Source organism: Natator depressus, chromosome 6 (assembly GCF_965152275.1).
Source record: "Natator depressus isolate rNatDep1 chromosome 6, rNatDep2.hap1, whole genome shotgun sequence".
NCBI lineage: Eukaryota > Metazoa > Chordata > Testudines > Cheloniidae > Natator > Natator depressus.
The window spans coordinates 48,211,990-48,230,336 of NC_134239.1; the positions used below are offsets into that span (position 1 = coordinate 48,211,990).

At 42.9% G+C, this 18,347-nt stretch overlaps 2 protein-coding genes across 2 annotated transcripts in view; both read left to right on the top strand.

Annotated features, from left to right (window-relative positions):
* Positions 1 to 6,638, top strand: part of NADSYN1 (NAD synthetase 1) — a 29,010-nt gene extending 22,372 nt beyond the window's left edge. Inside the window, exons 18-21 of the mRNA XM_074955214.1 lie at positions 140 to 209; positions 1,043 to 1,171; positions 2,211 to 2,387; positions 5,091 to 6,638. Coding sequence (XP_074811315.1) covers positions 140 to 209; positions 1,043 to 1,171; positions 2,211 to 2,387; positions 5,091 to 5,144 — 430 coding nt within the window. The 3' untranslated portion in view covers positions 5,145 to 6,638. The remainder of the gene's footprint in view (positions 1 to 139; positions 210 to 1,042; positions 1,172 to 2,210; positions 2,388 to 5,090) is intronic.
* A 6,393-nt stretch (positions 6,639 to 13,031) lies between these two features.
* TPCN2 (two pore segment channel 2) overlaps positions 13,032 to 18,347 on the top strand; it is a 56,283-nt gene continuing 50,967 nt past the window's right edge. Inside the window, exon 1 of the mRNA XM_074955216.1 lies at positions 13,032 to 13,306. Within this exon, the coding sequence (XP_074811317.1) occupies positions 13,174 to 13,306 (133 nt within the window). The 5' untranslated portion in view covers positions 13,032 to 13,173. The remainder of the gene's footprint in view (positions 13,307 to 18,347) is intronic.

Consider the following 18,347-nt stretch of genomic DNA (forward strand, 5'->3'; position numbering starts at 1 on the left):
AATAGCAGTAGTCTAGTAGATGTCCCATTTTCTTTTCACGGTCATTTTGCAGGTTGTGCTCCCGAAATGGACTTAAATAAAGCACTTTATGTTTAGCAGCTAACGTGATTGGTTTGAATGAATGCTTTTTTCTACACAGTATTATGTCCGCTCCACCAACTGCAGAGTTAGAGCCCCTTGCGGATGGACAAGTGTCTCAAACTGATGAGGTAATGGGCAGTGACTTTAAAAGCTCTGGTAAGCCTTATTCACAACTTGTTTTTTGTTCAGTAGCGGAGAGGGGCAGCAGCGCCGGACTATGACCAAGATAAGTTTCTCTCCCTTTGAATGGTCTTATAAGCCATTCCACAAAACAGCTCTGTAAACATTAATATCTGGCAGCAGACTTGTTTATACAGGCCAAGAGATTCAAAAGTAACTGGTGTTTTTGGATGCCTTGAGTTTTGGTGCTCTACTCAAGATATCTGTAAGGGGCCTGTATTTGAGAGGGTGAGGGCATAGCCCTTTCTGCAAATCAGTCCCCTTTAAGGCCTCTCAAGGCCCCCCAAAAATGGGAGTCTCTCAAAGTTACTAGTCACTTTTGGAAATATTGGCCCCAGAACTTTGTTTCCTCATTTTATTTATTTAGTTGCATATGAGATCACTGTTCAAACTTATGAACACCATTGAAATCAAGGCTGGTCTAAATTCTAGGGAACTGTACTGTGTTTCTAGGAAGGTGGAAGGTAAGTCACGGCACAGTTTAGTTTCTTGTTTTCAAGCAGAAGGCCAACATCTAGGTTTAGCTTGCTGATATGAAGCCTGTGTTCAAATACCACAGAAGGAAAAATCCTTTTTATTCAAGAAGTGCTCTTGCTAGCTAGATGCAATATATTCCCATACAACAATTCTGAAATTCCATTGCAGTCCTTATTTTAAATGGAGATTGATTTTCAATTTAGTATTTCTCTGATTAACTGAATTTATTATAGTCTCCTCTAAAATAATTCATTCTGATTCATGTTATACATTTTCAGTGCCCTTTTTGTGTATGTGATTTCAGGAAGATATGGGGATGACATACACTGAGCTCTCAGTCTATGGAAAACTAAGGAAGATGGCCAAGGCTGGACCTTACAGCATGTTTTGTAAGCTGATCAATATGTGGAAGGAGATCTGTACCCCAAGAGAGGTAAAAATTAAAAAAATCTTGCGTTTAAAATCCTCCATTAACAGAATTTACGCTTGGAAAAAGATCACATGTAGTTTTCATAACTTAAGAGGAACAGCTTCATCAGTCTCTTGTATTTAGAAATACCCTAGAGAGGTCATAACATGTTAAAGGAGAAAAGACCAAATTTCAAGAGAAATCTCTCTGTGGAAACCTGTCCACCGACACTGATCACACGCTCACTGCCCACTCTCTGTGTTACATTTTGCTGTTTTCTGCTTCCCAGAAGACGTTCTTCTGCTTGTACAAGCTGGCACAGATCCTAGAGTGATTCCAGCCTTTTGTCTATACTGCAGACTGTTAGATCAACAGTTAGGTATTCTGAAGGGAACTTTTTGTTTAGTTTTAGATCTATACATGCATGGCCAAATTCTGCCTTCCCTGATATGTGCCCAACCCCCATTGAAGCTAATGGATGTGCCATGAATATATTGTAGGAGAGAAGGTGGATCTTGATTTTCAAAACACCTAAAAGAAATCTACATCCACATATCCTGTGACAGAGTTGATTGGAGGGGTGTCATTTCCATGACATTTCAATGGGCACTTGCTTTTATCCTGGCAGTGCCCTTTCTGGGACCTCTGTGAGGTAGGAAAGTCCTATTATTCCCATTTTACAGATGGGAAGCTGAGAAAAGAAAATCTAAGTGACTTGCCCAAGGTCACACAGGAAGTCTGTGGCAGAGCAGGGAATAAAATTTGGGTCTCCTACGCAGGCCAGTGTCCCAACCCCTGGGATATCCATCTTCTCCCTTATAAGAAACATTTACAGCAAAATAATATAGATGTGTTTCATTGTGACACTTTTGTGCATTCTGATACTTTAAATGCATATTACATGCCTCACTTCCTCTGTGGTAACATACATTAGTAGTGCTAACTGATATATATAAATTTGGATTTGTGAATTAGCTCACTCCAGAGTAACTTGCTCATCTAGAATTGTGTTTAAGTTCTGAGAAATTTCAGTTGGCCTGAAACTATGTGTTTTGTACACCAGGTGGCATCCAAGGTTAAGCATTTTTTCAGGATGTACTCAATTAACAGACATAAAATGACCACCCTCACACCTGCCTATCATGCTGAAAACTACAGTCCTGAGGACAACCGATTTGACTTGAGACCTTTTCTTTACAACTCTACCTGGTCCTGGCAGTTCAGGTCTATAGATAAACAGGTATGCATCGTTCACTTCTGCTCTAGGTTTATTTTAAATCATTTGTGATATGATAAGCCCAGTTCCAGTATGTCTACATAAAGAAAAGGAGTACTTGTGGCACCTTAGAGACTAACCAATTTATTTGAGCATGAGCTTTCGTGAGCCACAGCTCACTTCATCGGATGCATCCGATGAAGTGAGCTGTGGCTCAGGAAAGCTCATGCTCAAATAAATTGGTTAGTCTCTAAGGTGCCACAAGTACTCCTTTTCTTTTTGCGAATACAGACTAACACGGCTGTTACTCTGAAATATGTCTACATAGACATAGATTCCTATGATCTAATTCTTAGGAGATCTTACCTCTGTCCGGGTATCCCCACCCCAGAGCCATGCCCCTTGCCACAGCTCCCAGGGGGGAAGATGGGTAAGAAGAGACAGGGTGAAGGGGAGACACAACTGTGAAAAGTTTGGGGACCACTGATCTATGCTTATGAACTGTATGCCCATTCAGAGCAACGGGCCAGCACACAGTAACAGGAGTCTATCTACACGGACCTCATTGCAGGATTGGGACCTAAAATGGTGTGACAAATTCAGTAAGAGCTGGGAAATTCAGAGTGAAGGTGTCTGCCCATCTTCCTTTACAGCAATCCCCTCTTTGAACCTTGAAGTCAGTGGAATTACACCAGGGATTAATTTGACCTTGCATGCTTGGATATAGCAACTGTTTTTAGACTGGCCACTGTGGGGTATGTAAAGGATCAAGTGGTAGCTGTAACTATGGTTTGCTTGGCTTTTTGGGGGCTTCAGTCACAACCTTAACATTATTTCAATACATTTTCTTTTACCATAAAAGTGCTTGGCGGAGGAATTTTAACACATGGGAGTTTTCACTGCCAAAGATTTTAAATTTCAGTTGCTTTTAAGAATATGTTTACATATGCAATAAAATATTAATTCCCATCTCTATGAAATGTCAGGCATGCTATAATAATATCTGACTCTCTGGAAACCTAGGATAAAAGGTACCATATGCTGCATTCCCTTTTTAGCCCCACCCCACAACTCATAATTTTGGGCCTTTTCTCATTAAAGTGTAGGGCAAAACTCCTTTTGGCTTCAGTGGGAGCTGGATTGGATATTTCTGTAGGATCAGACTATAAAAATCTGGCCTCTCTCTTTGTGCCTGTAAATATTTATGGGCACAGTGAATATCACTTAGACTTGTAATGACCCAGTGTATTGGCATATGCTTCCTGTGATATTACTTGGGCCTGCAGGTATTTGCCATTGCAAACTGTGTGCAAAGAGGGGGGCCAGTTTAAAAAAAAAAAATCCATTCCTTAAATTTTTGCTTATCCAGTAGGTTACAGCAGCAGCCTGTGCTGGTGACTGTTTCAGAAAGTTTTTCAGAAGACTCAAAAATAAGAGCATGTAACAGGGATCACTCCGTACTGTGGTACCTCCTGCTGGCTGTCCTGGGGATTAGCTCTCTTCACCAGTGCACCCTCCTCTGGTGGTGCCTTGCTAATGTCACGCCTGTTCTAGGACCCACATCTCTCCAAGGACCGCGGCGTCCTCTTTAATGGCACAACCCTCTGGCCATGCTGTACTCTGTGCTTCCCCCTTCCGGGGGACCTGCAGTCCACTGTTCAGCCACTTCCTTTAGTGGCTACTGCAGTATATTATCTGGCCACTTCCTCGTGGCCACAGCATCCTCTTTATCCTTGCCTCAGGCCCTCCACCTGCAAACCTCAGCAGCTAGCCAGGAGCTCTCTCTTGCTCCCCTAGCCCCTGCTAGCAGCACTGCTCTGTCTAGGGTGCTGGCAGTTCTCTCAGCCCTCCAGGTACACAGTCCTTCCTCCCTGGGCTCCCCGTAGAGAACTGCCTTTCTGTGCCCTGCAGTTCCCTTTTCATATGGGCCTGCTTGGCCCTGATTGGCTGCTCCCTTCAGCCCTTCTCTGATGCAGCCTCCCAAGGGCTCTGTTAACCTCTTAGAACCAAGTGTGGGGCAGATGTAATACTGCAAGGCAAGGCTGGTCTATTTTGGGAAGCGAGTGCACTAAGGGTTTCCCTTGGCCTGGAAACTCTGCACTCGCAGGCCACGCAGCTGTAATTCCTAAGAGACTCATCCTTCAGGACAATGTCATGTGTTGACTGTTGTGTCCCTGTATTTGTAGCACAGAGTCCAGAGATAAGAAGGTGTTACTTGGAAAGAGCTTGAGACAATGGTTTTATTCAGATTTGCCAGACCTGCAGTTATGGCTCGTTTCATCCTCCAGCACAAAGGGGCTGTCGCCCTGGTAGATCTACCAGTGTGAGGGAATTCCCAGGTGGTGCAGCTATTATGCCTCCCTTCTGGCTTGGGAAGAAGGCTGTGTGTCCAGAGCTCTTCTGCACACTACTACTACCTGGCTTCCAAAATGGCCCCTGGGGTCTTGAGCAGCTGGCATAATTTAGAGCAGCTGTGAGGTGACTGGGGCATGGCATGGGCCGATACAGAACCGTCGGAAGGACCAGGGACTGAAGGTGGATGCAAATCCTTTGCATCCACCTTTCTCTGCTTTTTCCAGTGCTTATTGGGCACAGCTGAAAATCTGACCTCTGGCTTATTGTTCCTCTGTTCATTGTTCACTACCCCAATTCCTTGTGAGAATCTAAATTTAACAGCAGAAATTAAATGCAAATTTGTTTTTACTTCTGTACCTTGTTTAATTACAGGTTTCCAATCTAGAAAGGAAGGAAGGGAAGCCTGTACCTGAAGATGTGGACTGACTACTCTCCACTCTTATACTACTGACTTAATATGGGTCTACAAACACAACATTCAAGGATAGAGTATATTCTGAAGATCAGCACGGTTCCAGTGTCTGAACAGACTATAGAGCTGGTCTATCTTTTTGTTACCAGTTATATTTGTAATTAATCAAACCCAAATTAGTTTGGACAAATAAGCTTCAAGCTGTATTATTCATGATTCTGAATGGTTTGGTTTGCTTCAGCTATTCACTATTTGTTGTTCATGGTGTGTGATTGGTCACAAAATTCACATGGTCTTGGCTGAAACTTTTAAAATGTAAAAATGAAGGTTGGACTTTTGTGTTTTAATTTTTGGATGATTAATCATTCGTGATTCATTAGTATTTTCACATATACCTGAAGATTGTCTGAATATTTGGAAATAACAAGTGATATGATCCCTCCAATCATAGAAACCCAGCTCAGTGCTTTTGTGCGGAAATATGTGTGCACATATAAAATTTGATTGGACCTAATGAATGGTCTGCATGTGATTTTTATCTAACATGTTGAACTGAAAGCAAAAATCTTTATAGTCTCTGGCACATGCTGCTGTGAAAAAAACTAAATTTTCATTTTATTGTGTAATAAATTCGCATTTTTATAATGCTAATTGGCTCTGTTCTTAACATAGTTAATTCTATGTAAATAAAAAATAACTTGTCTGCTTTAGTGATTGGAACAGCAGAGTAAGATCCTAATTCAACAACGTATTTGAGCATTGGCCAAATTTTACATACATGAGTAGTTTCTAATGAGGCCCAGATCGGCACCCCGAAGGTCTGTTTCTGGCTTTGCCATCTACTTGCTGTGTAACCTTTGAAATTCACTTTAATCTCTGTGAGTTTCAGTTTCCTCATTCCTAAAATAGGGATACTGCCTAGTTGATATAATGCTGAATGTGCTCTGAGATCCTCAGATAAAAGGTACTTTACTATTATCTGTAAAACATTATTTAAAGGTGAGCTGCATATAAAATTGGGCTTGTACCCTTTTTTCCTTCTTTATGATTTATAAAGAAAACTTTGGTATACGTGACATGTAAAATGTTCACTCAGTGCCTGGCACTTTTTGAAAAGAGATGGGGATAAGCCTGGTGTTCTGGCTAACATTTCTGTTCCCACTTAACCTAGTGCTACTGTCCAAGACTGAGCATGCACTGTCATCAACAGTATGCATCCGATGAAGTGAGCTGTAGCTCACGAAAGCTCATGCTCAAATAAATTGGTTAGTCTCTAAGGTGCCACAAGTACTCCTTTTCTTTTTATCAATGAGTGAATAATGGCTGCTTTTACTTGCCTGTGTAGTTACTATGTTATTGAAACTGAGCTTGCTACTCTGTAAAACACTTGGGGACAGAATGAGCATAGGAGAGATGGTTATAGAACCCGCTTCCCCTTAGCATTCAGTAAGGTTGCCTTACCACTTTCCTCTTGCTCTTCGCTTATTTTAAGCTTCACCATCTCAGAAATGTGTCCTAACTTGTAGACAAATACAAAGGGAATGAAGGCAAGAGTCTTACTGTCATATGTTACCCTTTTAACCTGTTGCCTTAATGTTTAGCCACTTCTTACTTGCATTCACTGAAGTTACGTATGATGCCCTTTTATTAGGGCCTTTGTCCAGCTCTGAGCATAACAATGTTGTGATGTTACAGTAGGGAATTCTAAATCATGCCTGGATTTCTGCTGTTGAAATAGACTGCAGGCAAGGTGGTGGATGGACACAGGGCAAGTTTCCCACCATTCCCTGCTTCTTGCAGCCCCAAAAGAGAGTGAAGCTATTCATGGAGACAGCAGGAGTAGGGGAGGCTGGTCAGCCTTTTGGCAAGGGTCCCATAAAATCCTGGTTGGAGTCTAAAGTTGACTTCCCCATTCAGAGTCAGGTGTCCTTATTGGAATCCTGGGAGGTGGGTGGGCACAAGCCCATCCACATCTAAAGGCCCCTCCCCCAGTCTTGCAGGAGCGACCACTGGACCCAGGAACCAACTGAATATGGGGGACAACGAATGAATAACAGGGTCAGGAGTGAAGGTCACAGGTTCAAAACCAGGGATCCAGAGGGGCACACGAAGCAGAGAACCCCTGCTCCTCGAAGCTGTCTAGGGCGCCAGCGGACCCAGAGGAACTCTGCCTGGATGCATGTGACCAGGGAGGAGCAGAAATAGGCCCCGCAGTTGCAGAGCACCCTCTCATCTAGCATCCTCCTCCTGGTGTTGAAGACAGCCACTTTGGCCAGTTCCAGGAGGAGGTTGACGAAGAGGTCTTGTGAGTTTGTGGGGCCACAGACAGGGTGTGCGAATATAAACAGGTGTGGGGAAAAGTGAAGCCAGAACCGCAACAGGAGGTTCTGGAGGAGCCGGAATAGGGGCTGCAACCTGGTGCATTCACGATAAGCATATGCCAGATTCTCCCTCACATTGCAAAAGGGGCAGGCGTCACGGATGAGGGTGAACCGCGCCAGGTACATGCCCGTGTTCATGGCTCCATGGGGGAGCCGCTAAACGATATCCCTGGCGGGCCGTGGGCCCAGGGTGGAATAGAGGCTGGCCCACTGGGGTTCCTCACCCTCCACAGGTGGTAGACGGTTCCACCATTTGGTATCAGGGTGGGACATGAGGGTGAGCACTACTGCCACCTACCCTCCCTCTAGGGGAGAAACCTGGCTTGGATATAGCTGCCTCTGCAGGCATAACAGTTGACGCTCGGTGAGCCAGACGCAGCAGAATTTAAAAACAAAGGTTCTGATCTAACTTTGCATTTTCATTTTCATATGGCCAGGAACCTCAGTCAGAAATGAGAGCTCTTCTCCTTTCACTCTTTTGCCAAAGCTATTGTTTCCTGCCTTTTTTGACAATCATAGGAAAAAAGGAACAAGGAAGGGCTGTTGGCTGCAGGGGTCCTCAGTGTGTTTCCAACTTACAAAAGAGAGAGCAAGAACAGCCAGAATCACATAACTGAATGCTGGCAGGCAGACTTTCTGCTGCTACTCCTATACTACTGAGCGTTTTAAACACTTAACAATTAAGATGACTCTGTCAGACTGTTCTTGTGTTTCCATTGTGGCATGAACACACTGCAAATGACCATCCCCTACCACACCACAGTCAGCTGCTGGTTGAACCAATCAGATTTATCATTTTAACATTTGTTTTTGAAATTCTCTCCGTGTTGCCCTTTCAGCAGACACCCTTAATTCAGCATTTACCAACAGTTAGTCCTCAGTGCTGTTAGCCATAGCACCATTTCCCCCTCTGTTGTAAAGGGAAATAACTGTGGTCAGCTGTTGGCAAATGTCAAGTTAATCATGATCACTCTATCAGTAACTCACCAAAGGGAATGTCACGTAGTTATTTCCAATGTTTAAGAAACAGGTGGAGAAAAGTGTTAGGCCTGTGGCTGCTCCTTTGGAAGTCAATGGAAAACCTGATGAGAGCCAGTTCTGGCCCATAATCAGTGGGGGATAATGCTGTGTTTCTAGTGCCAAAATATGCCAACTCATTTTCCCCCTGGTGAAATGTCAAATTAAACAGAAAAAGATAACATCTTTCAAAATTCCACTAAGAATTAGTGCTAATTTTTTTTTTAAAATAAATGGCATGTTAGCACCATGTCATCATTTCTAATAGTTGAGTTCAAGTTCTGGCTGGCCTGGACTTGTTCTGAGCTGATTGTGGTGGAGAGAAAAGAGAAAGAAAAGGGGGAGAGTTGGCAACTCACCTCAGATGTCACAATCCCATTATCACCATTGGTGTTTAGTAATTGAGTGTTCAGACTAATTGATTGTCTGCAGTTTTATCTTTCCTGCCTATTTGCTCTTGCAGACCTGCTCCTTTGATAAGTCTCTCTCTCTCTCTCTCGTCCTATGAAATCAACCACATCTCCTCTTGGACTCATTAGGGATCATTGCTGAGGCTGGGTACACAGAACAAACCTGGTAGAATGCCTGGAGCAGAGGTGTGGTTACTATTGAAGTTAATGAGACTCTGAACCTCAGTAATGACTGCAGCATCAAACCAATGGCTGTTAGAAACCAGCACACTGGGTGGAAAATTGAGGTATACAGGTTGCAGAGTAGCAGCCGTGTTAGTCTGTATTTGCACAAAGAAAAGAAGGACTTGTGGCACCCTAGAGCCTAACAAATGTATTTGAGCATAAGCTTTCGTGAGCTTCATCGGAGGAAGTGAGCTGTAGCTCACAAAAGCTTATGCTCAAATACATTTGTTAGTCTCTAAGGTGCCACAAGTCCTCCTTTTCTTTTTGAGGAATATAGGTCTACTTTAATTTTTGAGTTTGGGACTGTGTCCAGGTCAAGGATTTTGGCTGTCCCATTACAAAAACAAGTGATGTGAAAAAATGACATATGAGTTCAGATCCTGAGCATACATCAAGGTTTGGTTCAGGAACAGCTTTCATTAAGCTAGAGAATATATTTCTGAAAAGTTACTGTTTCTAACGATAAGTACTTTGCAGTTGGAACACTGATTTCTACAACAGAAAAGATCTTTGTTGCCCAACATGCACTATAGTTGAACTGTTATTCAGTAATACAATCACATAATTTGTTGCTCAATCTTAAAAAGAAAATTGCCTAAATGATTACACAAATTTCAGTTAGCTTTAGAAAGTGTTTTTTTTTCCTCATAAGGCAGTAACTTACATTTTAAAAACAAAATCAGCAAAACAATTACATCTCAAAAATGTATTGACAGTTCAATGATGTTCCCACACAAATAGCCATATTAGTACCATTGAGGATGAAAAAGCTACTTCTCACAGTAGGATTTTGGCTTAAAATTTTTTGATGCTGTCCTACATATCAAAGTAGGCTTTAAAAATTGAAAACATTTAAATAGTGGAAAAGTTTTTCTTTGTTAAAGCAAATAAACCATCCCAAACAATTTTAAGTGAACATTTGAGATGGTGAAAAATAGTGGCAAGATAATGCTAGAGACTGAAGTTGTTCCACTAAGTAAGTACAGCACATAGTGACATTGCAAGCTTTCCCTTACTTCTCTGCAGATATACCTCAATTATGTTCTGATGGAATTGCTTCCAAGGTTAGGGAGATAGCAAGGACTACGTGGGCATTGAGACTGAGTTGAAACTGCCAGCCCCAGGACCAATTACAATAGTAGTACCTATCCACTAAGGATGATCTCAGAGCATCAGTTAATTTCAGTGGAAGAATATTTTTAACATTGCATTTTTCAAAAACCAATTAGGAAGAACTAAGCACTCTGTGTATGTCTTCACTGCAATAGAACACTCATGTCAGCTGATTCAGACTGCAGATCTCTAAAATTGCAGCATAGCTGTCTGGGCTCAGGCTGGAGCCATGATGGTCTCAAAGCCTGGGCTCGAGGCCAAGCCCAAAGGCCTACACTGAAATTTTATAGGCCTGCAGCCTGTCGGCTGACATGGGCCAGACACAGGTGTGTAATTGCAGTGTAGAGCTACCCAGAGTGTCACAGCTAAATACAAGGTTGAACAGATTGTTAAGCATATGAGAATAGACCATTCAAGGTGAAGTAGGACTACTACTACAGGGGTGTTAAATGTCCACTTCATTTATTTAGCTGTGACACTCTGAGTACCTTTCCCAGACCTGAAGAGCTCTGTGTAAGCTCACAAGCTTGTCTCTTTCACGATGAGAAGTTGGTTCAATAAAAGATATTACCTCACTCACCTTGTTGCTCTATTATCCTGGGACCAACATGGCTACAACACTGCAAACATTAATACTTTATCAGAAAAATTCAAATCACAGTTTGAAGATACTGAACCATGAAACGTATACAAAAATTTCCCCTAAATCTGTCAGATGAGCATTCCTCTAGGTGATGCTTCTGTCATCTTTGCTTACCATTGTAGACATCTGAACATGAATATGGAGGGCATATAGATTTAGAAAAATGGGCAGGTTGTAAAATGAATTGACTATCAGCTGTGACTACATGGATTCATACTAACATTCCATCCTAAAAATATCATGGCTATATGTAGTCATTTCCCCCAACATTCTCATACAGCTGGAAGATTTCTCTTAAATACCATATTTTGTTTATGTAAAATCAGTTCTTTGCTGATCTTGCAATTCTTTTATATTACAAATTTACCTATATTTCTACAAATTAAAGTCTCTCAATCTCTGTTTTAAATCTTGGAGATACATTATAGAGTCCATCAGAACTATACTGAGTCAGCATCGAGAGAGGCATAGAACCTTGTTCAGATGAGACATACTGTTAATTTCATTACACTGGACATATTGCCCATGGATAATTTTACTATAGTTCACACTATATTTTACCCTTTCCAAACTGCACAGGAAAGAATTACAACAAAAAACTGTGTAATCCTACAAAGTCACCTAGAACTTTAAAGGCATACAACAGAAGGGAAATCTGATGCAACCTGTGGATGAGGAGTGAGAATGGAATGTTTAATTATTCTGAATCACACAGCCTGGTGGAAAATACTTGCTTCCGTGAAAATAAAGAGAGGTTTTGATGGAAAGTGCAATTTCCAGTGAACTCCTTGGCTTCCATAAATTGTTCGTTTCTAAAAACAATGTTGCAGGTAAGTACAGTACATGCTTCAAAACATTTTATAATAATAATGACCATACACTCTTCAGGGCAGGGACTGTGTCATCCTATGTGTTTGTACAGTACTCTGTGGTCCTGATCCTGATTGGGAATTTTGGGTGATACTGTAATACAAATAATCTATATTGTGCTTTACATGTTCAAAGCACTTCACACAACCGTCACTAATTCTCAGAACACCCCTGTGAAGGGAGTACATAAGTAGTCATATCTTCATTTTAGACAGTACAAATTGAGACAGAAGGTGAAATGACTTGGCCAAACCTATACAGTGAGTAGGTGGCAGAGACAGGACCTTCCAATTCCCAATCCAGTGCTCAGTCCTCTGGAAAAAATGTTATGGATGATATGACAGTTAATAAATGAGGTTCTTAATTCTATCTGTGGTCACTCAGTGTACAGTAAGTCCACTCTTACCTCATATTATTGGATTCTACTCTAAAGAAGTTGGCCTAATGCCAAGTATCAAATATTAGCCAAAGGCTTTCACAGAGGTCCAGATCCTCAAATATTTAGGCACCTAAGTCCCCAATAGTGCCTAAATACCTTTGAGGATCTGGGCCATATTTACGGCAAATGAAGTACTGTGCTGTCTAGCTATACAGTGGTTTGGAGAGACCAGTGGCACCAGAACTACACCAGGAAATTGATTTGTACTGTCCAGTTAAGCAGATTTTTAAAAAATTGGATCCTGATTTTCTGTCTTGTGCAGCTGTGGCTATAGTGTTGCGATTTACAGACAATAATCACAGTAACGATGATGTGTTTAGCAGTGCAGGCTCCAGCGCCTTAGAAGATTTATAGTTCTGCTCATTGTGAACCAAGGCAGCAGGAGTGACTGTGGGATACTCTCCTGTGGACAGATGAAAGTGTTTATCACCTATGTCCTGACTCCCCTGCACCAGCTGAGGGAGAGAGCCTGGTACAGCAGTGATCACGCTGGTGATAGCTGGGAGTCACTCAGTCAGGAAGAGGGGCTCCAGGGCGTCACAGCAGCCACGAGACCCAGACTCCCTACTATGCCCCGCTTTCCCTGGCAGATCCCGCACCCCTCTGCACCCAGGACCCCTCGGAGCCCCAGCCCCTCGCACACCGGAGCCCCTGCTACCTCTGCTCCTAGTCCCCGCGAGTCCCCCTCGAGCGCCCGCCAGCCGCTCGCGCAGGCCGGGGCGCTGCACTGCAGTCCCGCAAGAGGCGGCCGGGCTGGGGTCAGGCGGCTCCTCCTCCCGCCGGCGGCCGGGTCACGTGTAGCGGGCGGAGCTGGCTCTCCCGGGGCAGAGCCCGAGACCAGCCACGGCGGGGTGAGCCCTGCTGCCACCTTCCTTCTCCCTATGAGCCGGGCGGCCGCGGCCGGGAAGTGTTGCAGGGGAGCGCCTGGCGCAGCCGCCGCTGTCCATGTTGGAGGGAGCCGGCACCGAGAAGGAGCCCCTGCTGCCTGCCCGGACAGCGGGCCGCGGCCACCCGCACAGGGGAACCTTCGGGGCCGGCGACTGCCCCGATCCCGCGGCCTCCTGCACCGTCGAGGACGGTGAGTGGCGCCCGGGGAGCCTCGGGCATGGTGCCACGGGCTGGTGCCTCGCAGAGGGGTCCCGCTGGGGCAGGGAGATTATGGGGCGTTCCCGGCGTACCCAGGGACTGGGCTCTGTAAAGTGGCACCTGTATAAGCGCCTGCCCCTCTAGGGGAGTCCATAGTAGGTAGCAGATTTCAGAGTAGCAGCCGTGTTAGTCTGTATTCGCTAAAAGAAAAGGAGTACTTGTGGCACCTTAGAGACTAACCAATTTATTTGAGCATAAGCTTTCGTATTTTCCACTGAATGCATCCGATGAAGTGAGCTGTAGCTCACAAAAGCTCATGCTCAAATAAATTGGTTAGTCTCTAAGGTGCCACAAGTCCTCCTTTTCTTTTTGCATAGTAGGTAGGTTTTGCCCCATAGAGCATAGGCACTGCTGCCCGTGTGTGTGGGGGGGGAGCTAGAGCATCTAGAGCATGGTGCTTAAAAGACCCCTTAGATCAGCGATCTCAGTGCTCGGGGGTATTGCCTATGAAAAACACACAGAACATGGACTTCAGCGCCTGCTGGGCAGTGCTTATAGCATATGGACTAGTGCCTGCAGGACCTCGGCCTTGGTGACACTAGGGTGGGTGGCAGCTGCAGAGCAAAGATTCAGGGCCAATAGAGTGATGCCAGTAATCATTCTAGACTGAGGGCTTGTCTGCAGGGGAAAACTGATGAAGTAGTTGATGGTGGAATAAAGTGCACTGGAGTATCTCCCCATCTGGACAGTCTGTTCTGGAATAAAGGTGATTTGATTCTGGAACAGTTTGCTGTGCTTTGGAAGTGCACTGTTTATTCCAGAATAAAGTGATTGTTTATTCCTAAATAGGATGTCCACACAGGGAGCTATTCCAAATTAGTTGTCCTGGAATAAGATAGTTCTGTCAATTTCCCAGTGTAGACAAGCCCTGGTGTATGAGGTTTAATTCCCATAGACTGATAGTGTATATACATAGCTGGCATGTGGATTTCAATTTGATTTGTCACATTGCATTACTTACCTTCACTATGCCACTGATTTATTTACTTACTTGTTTTGGATGAGTCTAGCTGACTGGGGATAATGAGTGAACAAAAACAAGAAGACTTGACGTTTAACGTGTTTTCAATCGTCCACTCCTGCATCATGCTGTTTTCTTTCAGATTTATTTTATGTTAAGGGCTAAATGCTTCCCCCCCCCCCCTTACAAGAGATGTAGACGTCTTAAGTGGGCGCTTAAGACGTCTTTAATGTGAAGGGAAGGTGTCATGGAAAATTGTATAAACTAAACTTCACACTGTCTTTAGGCTGGGATTTTCAAAGGAGCCAAAGGGAGGGAGGTGCTTATTTCCTATTTGAAATTCAACAAGAAGTGGGTGGCTAACTCTACAACTCTTATCAAATTTCAGTAGGAATCGAGCACCTAACTCCCTTAGGCTTCTTTTGAAAATCCCAGCCTTAAATTGCAAGGCACTTTACATAATTGTTTCTAAGAGCCCGATTTTGTGTTGAACTTAGTAGCACTCTTGAACTGAATGCCACTTACTCACCATTGTGTGACTTAGATCTTAGACCTCAGTCCATCCCGTGCTTTGCTGTACATTGGGTTACCCACATTTGCCATTCTTGCCTGTCAACTGCCCTTCTCTCCAAATCTTCCCATTTCATGTTGAGGTGCTTGATGTCATTCAGAACAGTTCATTTCCATGTTATTCATGATCTTCCTCTCTTTCTTGCGTTTGCTGACATCCATTCAAGGACGGTATTTGGTAAGCGTTCTCTTTCGATTCTCAGCACATGTCCCAGCCACTGATGTCTTCTTTTTTAGATTATTTGTGAGAGGGTGCCTTGTCTAGTCATTTTTCTGACTTCTTCCATTGTGTGACTACTCGTGTTAAATACTGCTCACTATAAGGGTAGAATAATTGGGCCCAATCATGTCTATGCTCTGGGCGCTATAGCTGTGTTGCTACAGCTATGGCTCTGTAGCGCCGTCGTGTAGATGCTTCTTACATCAACGGAAGGGTTTTTTTTGGTCACTGTAGGTAATCCATCTCTCTGAATGGCTGTAACTAGGCTGATGGAAGAATTCTTCCATTGACCTAGCTGTGCCTACACTGGATGTTATGTTGGCATAGCTACGGTGCTATGGGGTGTGATTTTTTTCACACCCCGGAGCGCTGTAGCTATGTCTACCTGATTTTGAGTGTAGACTAGGCCTTTGAGTAGCGCATTCTTGGTAGTGCATAAATCACACACAAATTATCTTTACTCGAACTGCAAACACATTTATTTTAATATAAAACCTAAGGGTGGGATTTTTCCAAAGTGCTCAGCATTGCCTTAACACTACTCTTACTGAAATCCGTGGGAGCAGAATTAAGTCAGTGCTGGGTGCTTTTAAAAATCCCATCCTAACTGTTCCTCCCTCTTTCCCCAGTTCCTTACAGTATTCCTGTAATCAACTTTGGCATTATTATTCTGTGGTCACACAAATGGGGAATCTCAGATTTAAAAAGGTAAGACTACTAAAGGCCTTTTCTGCGGTTTGAAAGCAGCCTCTGTTTTTTTGTTAAGCAATTTAATCTCTGTTGCATTTGTCTTCATGGTTGATGTCAGGGTCTGTTTAAAAAAGATGTGGTTGTTACACACAAATATGCGGTGACATTTTTAAATTGTTTGCTAACCTCTTAGGAAATTGAATGCTATTCAAATCAGTCATCTGGGAATTCAATTCAGTGGTGCATATTGCTTAGTGATGCGTTATGCTTTTGAACCAGGGATGTGGGCAAAGCTATACTACCTATGGGATCAATTTTTTTCTCATAACGTCCCAGTCAGCCTCCTTGACTGCTATGTCCTGCAGGGATAGTTTGGAGGTGCTGATACTGAACTTCTGTCGGCTATAGGAACGTCAGGGGAGATGGCATCTTCTCTTTTAAAATTCAGGCTCTTTAGAACCTGTTACTAGCATGTATTATGTGTGTCTCTGAGCCCCGTCATCATTTGCTCTCTGAGGGAGAGACTTCTCCTCCTCCCCCACAGGCATAGATTGTTTCTGATTCCCTTTACTGGATTAATTACTGGGGCAATCAAAGATTCCTTGATGCCAAAGGCATATAGTCAAAATAAAGGTGGAAGTGCTCATTCTTCACTCTTGCTGTATATGTAACTTACTACAGACTTTGTTAATTAATTTTGGATTGATAATTTCATAATGGGCTTAAATTGCAGCAAGGGAGATTTAGGTTAGACATTAGGAAAAACCTCCTAACTGTCAAGGTATTTAAACACAAGAAAAAATCACCTAGAATGGTTGTGGAATCTCTGTTATTGGAGGTTTTTAAGAACAAACCCTGACAAGCATTTGTCTAACCTGTCTAGATAATACTTAGTCCTGCCTTGGTGAAGGGTTCTGGTCTAGATGACCTATCAAGGTCTCTTGCAGTCCTACATTGCCATGATAATATAACGGTTATGTAGTGATGCTTTATTTTACTTCATTACTTGCTGTCAGTTTTTCCCTTGTTTTGGATCCTGCCCTGGTGGATGTAGTAATAAAAGCTGCGGGTAGATATAAAAAGAGAGGACCCAGTCCTTCTCCCATTTTAATCTGTGGCACCATTCCATTGAGTTCAGTGGGATCAAGGTCAGGCCTAGAATTTTGAAGCTATATATCTTTTTAAAAAATGTAAATCTGGATAACAGACTGAAGTTGTGTTGGACTATAGATGCTACCAAAAAGGAATTTGGCTGAGACTCTACTAAATAGGAATTGTTCTGATTTTCTTTATCTCTGATTTTTGCTGACTGGAAATGCAGCCCTTTGTGCCTGTAATAACAACTGGGTAAGAGTCAGTCACTTAGAAATCATTCCAACTGGATTTATTTTACTTTTACTTTTCTCTCATTAACCTCTCTATGAGCCCTTGCACTGGAGGGGATGTTTTTGTCAGCAAAACAGTAGGCTTCTGGGAATCAAATACTCAAATCCTGACAAAGAAATCCTGACACTGAGTGCTATGTAAGTTACTCAGAGCTTAATGTCTACATGGGGCAACTTACTGGCATGATACAATTATCAACATAATTTAGCAACATCAAGTAAACTGAAAAAAGGCTGCTATTACTCTGAATAAGAGTGTCCAAATGGGGAATTATAACTATAGCAATAAAGCTATGCCAGTATGTTCTGTGTTTTTACAGTGCCTAGCACAATAGGGTCCTGGCCCAGGACTTGGGCTTCCAGAGACTGGTAATAAAAATAATTAACAATAGTAATGCCAGTAAATTTCCCTTTGTAGAGAAGCCTTCGATGTGTGGATGTGTGTGTCTTTAGAATAGACTTTGCAAATAGAAATCCTGTCTGCTTGCATAGACATTAAAGTTCTTTTTGAAAGAGGGGTTATCCTTGTGTTCTTGGCCATAATGTCCTCTCCCATTCCCCATACTGTTGTGGGGGGAATGGGAGTGTTCAGCTGATGGTGACCATCATTGCCAACACATGGCTGATTTTCAGTGAAGCTCTGTGTATAGTTTGTGATAGATGTTGGTGTCCGTCCTTTGTTGTGAAAGGTGCGGAGTAAATGTAAGAATCTTATTCTTATACCACATGTGTGGGGGAGTATGTAACATTAATAGGGACTGAGATTATTCCTACAGAGTAAGTGAGGGTTCAAATAGCAAGTGTATTATAAACAATTTATCTCCCAGATTTTTTTTTTAAAGCCATGACTACCTATTTTTTATGGTTTCCTGCAGACTCTTAACTATGTAAGATATGGGAGGTAATTGTCCTGCTCTACTCAGCAACTGGTGAGGCCTCTGCTAGAGTACTGTGCCCAGTTCTAGGTGCTTCACTTTAGGAAAGATGAGGACAAATTGGAGAGTCCAGAGGAGAGCAACAAAAATGATAAAAGGTTTAGAAAACCTGACCTAGGTGGAAAGGTTAAAAAAAATTGGGTATGTTTGTCTTAAGAAAAGAAGACTGACTGGGGGGACCTGATAAGTCTTCAGATACATTGAGTGTTACA